Source organism: Dendropsophus ebraccatus, chromosome 14 (assembly GCF_027789765.1).
Source record: "Dendropsophus ebraccatus isolate aDenEbr1 chromosome 14, aDenEbr1.pat, whole genome shotgun sequence".
Taxonomy (NCBI): Eukaryota; Metazoa; Chordata; class Amphibia; order Anura; family Hylidae; genus Dendropsophus; species Dendropsophus ebraccatus.
The window spans coordinates 4903915-4913065 of record NC_091467.1 but is presented as its reverse complement, the minus strand read 5'-3'; the positions used below and the strand labels follow the sequence as shown (position 1 = coordinate 4913065).

Sequence of the window (9151 nt, the reverse complement as noted above, 5' to 3'; positions counted from 1 at the left end):
ACGCTACCAGCTGACAGTCTGGGCATGATTGGTATTGTAGGATACTACCAGCTGACAGTCTGGGCACGATGGGTATTGTATAACGCTACCAGCTGACAGTCTGGGCATGATTGGTATTGTAGGATACTACCAGCTGACAGTCTGGGCATGATGGATATTGTATAACGCTACCAGCTGACAGTCTGGGCATGATGGGTATTGTATAACGCTACCAGCTGACAGTCTGGGCATGATGGGTATTGTAGGATGCAACCAGCTCACAGTCTGGGCACGATGGGTATTGTATAACGCTACCAGCTGACAATCTGGGCATGATGGGTATTGTAGGATATAACCAGCTGACAGTCTGGGCATGATGGGTATTGTAGGATGCTACCAGCTGACAGTCTGGGCATGATGGGTATTGTAGGATGCTACCAGCTGACAGTCTGGGCATGATGGGTATTGTAGGATGCTACCAGCTGACAGTCTGGGCATGATGGGTATTGTATAACGCTACCAGCTGACAGTCTGGGCATGATGGGTATTGTATAACGCTACCAGCTGACAGTCTGGGCATGATGGGTATTGTATAACGCTACCAGCTGACAGTCTGGGCATGATGGGTATTGTAGGATGCAACCAGCTCACAGTCTGGGCATGATAGGTATTGTAGGATGCTACCAGCTCACAGTCTGGGCATGATGGGTATTGTATAACGCTACCAGCTGACAGTCTGGGCATGATGGGTATTGTATAACGCTACCAGCTGACAGTCTGGGCATGATGGGTATTGTATAACGCTACCAGCTGACAGTCTGGGCATGATGGGTATTGTATAACGCTACCAGCTCACAGTCTGGGCATGATGGGTATTGTAGGATGCTACCAGCTGACAGTCTGGGCATGATGGGTATTGTATAACGCTACCAGCTGACAGTCTGGGCATGATGGGTATTGTAGGATATAACCAGCTGACAGTCTGGGCATGATGGGTATTGTAGGATGCTACCAGCTGACAGTCTGGGCATGATGGGTATTGTAGGATGCTACCAGCTCACAGTCTGGGCACGATGGGTATTGTATAACGCTACCAGCTCACAGTCTGGGCATGATGGGTATTGTAGGATGCTACCAGCTCACAGTCTGGGCACGATGGGTATTGTATAACGCTACCAGCTCACAGTCTGGGCATGATAGAAGTTGTAGTTGTGCATCATCTGGAGAACCCCAAGTTGGGGACCACTGCAATGGACTAAGAGAGGAGGGGACCCTAATAGATCTCAGGGACAGACACTGTGACAACCCCATCCATATGATGTACTGCTCATACGCTATATCTACGCATCTACAGAAAACCCAGGACAGATGACAGAGCAGCAAATGTGAAGGGAAAATGTAAAAGCCTTAATATATGTCGCCCTGGGGTTACATACAAAGAGCTGGGCTTCAGACCACATCCTATGGAGAGTTAAAGGGGTTCTCCAGGATTAAAAAACATGGCAGTTTTCTTCCAGACACAGCGCCTCTCCTGTCCTCAGGCCGGGTGTGGGGGGTTTGCAACATCGACATGAATGGAGCCGAATTGTAATACTGCACACAACCTGAGGACAGGGAAGGCACTGTTTTTGCAGGGGGAAAAAAAAAAAAAAGTAAACAGCTGTGCTTTTCTCATCCTGGATAACCCCTTTATGGTGTGTTCACACCTACAGGATCAATGAAAATCAATAAAAAAAAAAAAAAACGAAACTGAAAGTAATAATAAATCCGATATAAAATCTAGCTGTATACGTTATACAAAGACATCTCTCCCGGCCTACAAAATACATGATAGATACACATAGAAACCTGTACAATGCAGTTATTATATGGGGGTGGGGGGCGTCAGATTAAGTGATGGCTGAAATAGTCGTCCTCATGATGGACGGTGAAAACATTTGACACACACAGACATCTATCACCTGGACAAACTGAGCCGTGAACAAACACCCAAGATCAATGTCTACACAGAACAGTCGCTTTCTGCTCTTCCACCGCCGATCTGCTATATGGACGATCTGGCTACAGGAGGATCAGCAGAACATGTGGAGTCAGACAACACAGACTCTCCAGCCACCCCTATCCTCAATTGTCTGTCAGAGATCGGACCAGAGCTTCCCGCATCATGGCGTCCTCATCAGCGCTGTAATCCTACACAGATGGAAAGAAGCAGAGATGTAAAATGAATGTTATATTAATAAGCACCAGCAGGTGGCGACAGAGCAGCAAAAATGTCACAAACACAGAAAAATCTCTAGAAGGGATCACTATGATGTCCTGACACTACACCCAGAGGGAAGACATATCTGTAATATTAATACCTGCAGGACACTGCTCATCGCATACAGTGACTGGGGAGTCCTACAACCTTACCCAGAGGGAAGACATATCTGTAATAATAATACCTGCAGGACACAGCTCATTGTATACAGTAACTGGGGAATCCTACTACATCCTGACACTACACCCAGAGGGAAGACATATCTGCAATAATTCCCAATACATGCAGGACACTGCTCATTGTATACAGTGACTGGGGAGTCCTACAGTATCCTGACACTACACCCAGAGGAAAGACACATCTGTAATAATACCACCTGCAGGACACTGCTCATTTAAGGCCAGCAGGATATTGTCATGCATTAAAACAGGCATGGACTCTCGGGACAGGGATATAATATTACCGCTCTATAAAGCTTTGGTGCGGCCCCATCTGGAGTATGCCGTCCAGTTTTGGAACCCGATTCATAAAAAGGATGTTCTAGAGCTGGAGAGGGTACAAAGACGGGCAACTAAACTAATAAGGGGAATGGAGCATCTTAGTTATGAGGAGAGATTAAAAGAATTACATTTGTTTAGTCTGGAGAAGAGACGTTTAAGGGGAGATATGATTAATTTATTTATATATATAAATGGCCCCTACAAGAGATATGGGGAAAAGATGTTCCAGGTTAAACCCCCTCAAAGGACAAGAGGGCACTGCCTCCGCCTGGAGAGACAAGGGGGCGCTGCCTCCGCCTGGAGAGACAAGGGGGCACTGCCTCCGCCTGGAGAGACAAGGGGGCGCTGCCTCCGCCTGGAGAGACAAGAGGGCGCTGCCTCCGCCTGGAGAGACAAGAGGGCGCTGCCTCCGCCTGGAGAGACAAGGGGGCGCTGCCTCCGCCTGGAGAGACAAGAGGGCGCTGCCTCCGCCTGGAGAGACAAGGGGGCGCTGCCTCCGCCTGGAGAGACAAGGGGGCGCTGCCTCCGCCTGGAGAGACAAGGGGGCGCTGCCTCCGCCTGGAGAGACAAGGGGGCGCTGCCTCCGCCTGGAGAGACAAGGGGGCGCTGCCTCCGCCTGGAGAGACAAGGGAGCGCTGCCTCCGCCTGGAGAGACAAGGGGGCGCTGCCTCCGCCTGGAGAGACAAGGGGGCACTGCCTCCGCCTGGAGAGACAAGAGGGCGCTGCCTCCGCCTGGAGAGACAAGAGGGCGCTGCCTCCGCCTGGAGAGACAAGGGGGCACTGCCTCCGCCTGGAGAGACAAGAGGGCACTGCCTCCGCCTGGAGAGACAAGAGGGCACTGCCTCCGCCTGGAGAGACAAGGGGGCGCTGCCTCCACCTGGAGAGACAAGGGGGCGCTGCCTCTACCTGGAGAAAAAAAGGTTCAATCTCCGGAGGCGACAAGCCTTCTTTACCATGAGAACTGTGAATCTGTGGAACAGTCTACCACAGGATCTGGTCACAGCAAAAACAGTAGAGGGCTTCAAAACAGGGCTAGACAAGTTCTTAGACCAAAATAATATAGATGCATATGTATAGAACATATCACCCCTCCCCCTTCCCTGTATCCATCCCCTCCTTGGTTGAACTTGATGGACATGTGTCTTTTTTCAACCGTATTAACTATGTAACTATGTAACTATATATTGTATACAGTAACTGGGGAGTCCGACAGTATCCTGACACTACACCCAGGGGGAAGACATTTCTGTAATAATAATAATAATAATAATAATAATAATAATAATAATAATAATAATAAAACATGCAGGACACTGCTCATTGTATACAGTGACTGGGGAGTCCTACAGTATCCTGACACTACACCCAGAGGAAAGACACATCTGTAATAATTCCCAATACCTGAAGGACACAGCTCATAGTATACCATGAGACTGGGGAATCCTACAACAACCCATGGTCCCCCTGCAGATCTGTCAGCAAGATGGAGGCTGTTACATGGGTCATGTGGTCAGCCGTACCCATTTTACATGGCTTCATATATACTAACCACAAACGTGTCATATGAAAACCTGTGGCGGCGGTGGATGTGCTCCATGAAATTGGCGCTTCTGTAGCCGGGGTCTCCCCAGGGCATGGAGGCACAGATAGGGCAGACCTAGGAAAGAGAAGAGGGTGAGTCGGCAGCCGGCAGGCGCTGGGAGCACAGGGTGACAGCAGGCTCAGGCCTTACCACGGGGGTGGTGTCAGAGAAGTGGAATTTATTGCAATGCTCCACCAAACCCTCCTGGTCCAGGTTCTGCTGCCGGCAGTAAGGGCACACAAAGGTGAAGCGGTTTGGGACATCGCTGAAATAGAAAGAAGAATAAGAGCACAAGACATCAACACTGGTGCTATATAAAGGACAGCAGCTAGATGTAAGGAGAAGCCTGTCTGTCTCCCAAGATAGTAAAGTACTAGAGTAAAGTGTGGATATATATACCTAGATATATACACTACATCCAGTGCTTCAAAGGATAGTCCAGGTGTAATGTGCCTATTGGTGAATACTGTGCATGCAGATAGACTAAAGCGTATGGTCACACAGCGATGGCCGCTCTCATAGACATCAGTAGTCGGCAGGATTGGCCGTGTCTAATATTGTAACTATCAGGGCAGGTAACCGGCATTCCACACTAGATAAGACACGAAAACGCAAATACCAGAACAGACGACCTAATATCCGCTGCATGCGTCTTGTCTCACAGCAGAAGTCATGCTGGAATTACCGGTGAGAGCCGCGGCTCGATGGACTCCGCGTGCGGTCTATAGCTTCAGAGCGATTCCCTGACAGAATCCCGGACCAAGGTGATCCACTGAACGAGAGGATCCACAGCCAAGAAGAGTGACCACACTCAGGACTGGGTCAGGAACTATTGTGCTAGTGCGCGGTGTTACCGGCTGGAACACCAGACTAGCGGGAGAATGCACACCGAGTACAGGCTACCGCGTGATGGGGAACTAATGACAGGAGGAAGACTTTAGGATTTCCCTTCACTGGAACTAGATATAGTGATCGAGATCACACACCTGGTATACAGATATAGTGATACAGATCACACACCTGGTATACAGATATAGTGATACAGATCACACACCTGGTATACAGATATAGTGATCGAGATCACACACCTGGTATACAGATATAGGGGTCCTGCACACACCTGGTATACAGATATAGTGGTCCTGCACACACCTGGTATACAGATATAGTGATACAGATCACACACCTGGTATACAGATATAGTGATACAGATCACACACCTGGTATACAGATATAGTGATACATATCACACACCTGGTATACAGATATAGTGATACATATCACACACCTGGTATACAGATATAGTGATACAGATCACACACCTGGTATACAGATATAGTGATACATATCACACACCTGGTATACAGATATAGTGATACAGATCACACACAGGGGTCCCTGCGCGCACGCACACACACACACACACACACACACACACACCTGGTATACAGATATAGGGGTCCTGCACACACCTGGTATACAGATATAGTGATACAGATATAGGGGTCCCTGCACACACACCTGGTATACAGATATAGGGGTCCTGCACACACCTGGTATACAGATATAGTGATACAGATATAGGGGTCCCTGCACACACACCTGGTATACAGATATGGGGGTCCCTGCACACACACCTGGTATACAGATATGGGGGTCCCTGCACACACACCTGGTATACAGATATGGGGGTCCCTGCACACACACCTGGTATACAGATATGGGGGTCCCTGCACACACACCTGGTATACAGATATACGGGTCCCTGCACACACACCTGGTATACAGATATGGGGGTCCCTGCACACACACCTGGTATACAGATATGGGGGTCCCTGCACACACACCTGGTATACAGATATAGGGGTCCCTGCACACACACCTGGTATACAGATATGGGGGTCCCTGCACACACACCTGGTATACAGATATAGGGGTCCCTGCACACACACCTGGTATACAGATATAGGGGTCCCTGCACACACACCTGGTATACAGATATAGTGATACATATCACACACCTGGTATACAGATATAGTGATACAGATCACACACCTGGTATACAGATATAGTGATACAGATCACACACCTGGTATACAGATATAGTGATACAGATCACACACCTGGTATACAGATATAGTGATACATATCACACACCTGGTATACAGATATAGTGATACATATCACACACCTGGTATACAGATATAGTGATACATATCACACACCTGGTATACAGATATAGTGATACATATCACACACCTGGTATACAGATATAGGGGTCCCTGCGCACACACCTGGTATACAGATATAGGGGTCCCTGCACACACACCTGGTATACAGATATGGGGGTCCCTGCACACACACCTGGTATACAGATATGGGGGTCCCTGCACACACACCTAGTATACAGATATAGGGGTCCCTGCACACACACCTGGTATACAGATATGGGGGTGCTTGGCAGCATCTTACATGACACTCACCCGACAACCTGCGGCTGCTCCTTCTTCACAGACTTAATCCCCTCCATGACGTAGCTCTCGTACTTAGAACAAGTGGCGGAGTGGCTGCGCATGTTTGACAGAGCCATCTGTAAAGAAACAGACGAGGTGACCAGTCAGCGGCCGAGAGGAGATCTACATGGCTGGAAATCCCCAAAAGCCCTGCTGCGAGAGGAAAGTCCAGGAGTTATAAGAGGCGGAGTCAGCTGCCAGCACCGGGTATGAGGTCACTGCGCTGCTGCCAGACACACGGGACTTACCTGCCTGTCTATCTCCCACAATGCACCGCGGCAGAGCACAAGCTAAACAAACCAGGAACCAACAGGCAAGTCCCGAGATAAGAGGAACCTAGAGACGCGTACGCCCCCATGACAACCCTGACAGGCACAACCTCCAGAGCAGCCTCTACTCACTGACCTGTAAGTGACAGCCTTTACAGGAGGCCGGGATATCCCGCATCTGCCTCTCCAGGTCGGAGGCCTTCCTGCTGGGGCTGAGGGCGGAGCGGCACACCGCACAGATGGGGCTCTTCTGCTTCATGCATTGCTGCAGGCAGGTGGAGCAGAACCTGCGGAGAGACGAGAGATGAGGCTCTGACACTACAACTCCCAGCATGCACACAGCCGCACACCACAAGCTCGAGGCTCATCAGTGGGTTGGAGGGCGAACCCTGTCTTACATGGACCCGGAAAAGACTCCATACACTCCCCCCCCCCCCCCCCTGTATGCCTTACATGGGACTGCCCCCAGGACAATATACTGTGGGCTGCTCCCCCTTCCTGTATACCTTATTGGTGCTGTCTCTGGAGGGAAGTGGCCATGTTTTTGTAGCACTGGATAACCCCCTCAAATTGGACTGCCCTCCTCCCCGTCTCTCTTACACAGGACTGCCCTCCTCCCCGTCTCTCTTACACGGGACTGCCCTCCTCCCCGTCTCTCTTACACGGGACTGCCCTCCTCCCCGTCTCTCTTACACGGGACTGCCCTCCTCCCCGTCTCTCTTACACGGGACTGCCCTCCTCCCCGTCTCTCTTACACGGGACTGCCCTCCTCCCCGTCTCTCTTACACGGGACTGCCCTCCTCCCCGTCTCTCTTACACGGGACTGCCCTCCTCCCCGTCTCTCTTACACGGGACTGCCCTCCTCCCCGTCTCTCTTACACGGGACTGCCCTCCTCCCCGTCTCTCTTACACGGGACTGCCCTCCTCCCCGTCTCTCTTACACGGGACTGCCCTCCTCCCCGTCTCTCTTACACGGGACTGCCCTCCTCCCCGTCTCTCTTACACGGGACTGCCCTCCTCCCCGTCTCTCTTACACGGGACTGCCCTCCTCCCCGTCTCTCTTACACGGGACTGCCCTCCTCCCCGTCTCTCTTACACGGGACTGCCCTCCTCCCCGTCTCTCTTACACGGGACTGCCCTCCTCCCCGTCTCTCTTACACGGGACTGCCCTCCTCCCCGTCTCTCTTACACGGGACTGCCCTCCTCCCCGTCTCTCTTACACAGGACTGCCCTCCTCCCCGTCTCTCTTACACAGGACTGCCCTCCTCCCCGTCTCTCTTACACAGGACTGCCCTCCTCCCCGTCTCTCTTACACAGGACTGCCCTCCTCCCTGGAGCTGTCACTTTCACTTTCCTCTGACACTGGATATTCCGGGAAATGCTCGGGGCCGGTGTGGTGAGATGAGGGGCGCTCCCTCCGGAACACTACGACCCCCAGCATGGACACTGACTGACTGACTGACTCACACACTGACTGACACACACACACACACACACACACACACACACAGTAGCGGCAGGTCAGCTGATCCCGGGGGGGGGGGGGGCTCTCACGTGTGTCCGCAGGTGACCCGCACCGGGTCCAGGTACACCTCCAGGCAGATGGGGCAGATGAAGCGATCCATGGGGTCCACATCCCGGGCCGCCCCGGAGCTCCTCGCCCAGCGCTGCTCCCCCGCCATCACCGACACTTCCGTGTATACTCTCTGACGTCACACATCCAGAGCCCGCCCCCGCCACACGTGACCGCTCCCAGTCACATGATTCCCTCACGCAGAAAACTTACTGATCGACGTCATCAGTCACATTAGTGTAATCAACGTCATAATACAGATCACTACTAATAATATAATCACCATAATAGAGATCACTAATATAATCACCATCATACAGATCACTAATATAATCACCATCATACAGATCACTAATATAATCACCATCATACAGATCACTAATATAATCACCATCATACAGATCACTGATCACCTAATACTAATATAATCACCATCATACAGATCACTAATATAATCACCATCATACAGATCACT

General features: G+C 50.9%; 1 protein-coding gene across 1 annotated transcript; it reads right to left on the bottom strand.

The window, feature by feature from the left end:
* Positions 1-1695: 1695 nt before the first annotated feature.
* RNF114 (ring finger protein 114) lies at positions 1696-8860 on the bottom strand. The gene is made up of 6 exons (XM_069953071.1): positions 8658-8860; positions 7240-7390; positions 6805-6911; positions 4472-4586; positions 4289-4396; positions 1696-2169 (listed from the first exon to the last, which is right to left on the bottom strand). The coding sequence occupies exons 1-6, from the start codon at positions 8783-8785 to the stop codon at positions 2104-2106; spliced, it is 675 nt and encodes a 224-aa protein (XP_069809172.1). The 5' UTR covers positions 8786-8860; the 3' UTR covers positions 1696-2103.
* Between the last annotated feature and the right edge of the window lie 291 nt (positions 8861-9151).

Coding starts and splice junctions, on each gene's coding strand:
- RNF114 (XM_069953071.1), bottom strand. CDS start 8,785: ATGGCGGGGGAGCAGCGCTGGGCGAGGAGCTCCGGGGCGGCCCGGGAT. Junction 6,912..7,239: donor GTAAAGGCTGTCACTTACAG/GTCAGTGAGTAG, acceptor GTTTCTTTACAG/ATGGCTCTGTCAAACATGCG. Junction 4,397..4,471: donor TCTCTGACACCACCCCCGTG/GTAAGGCCTGAG, acceptor TCTCTTTCCTAG/GTCTGCCCTATCTGTGCCTC.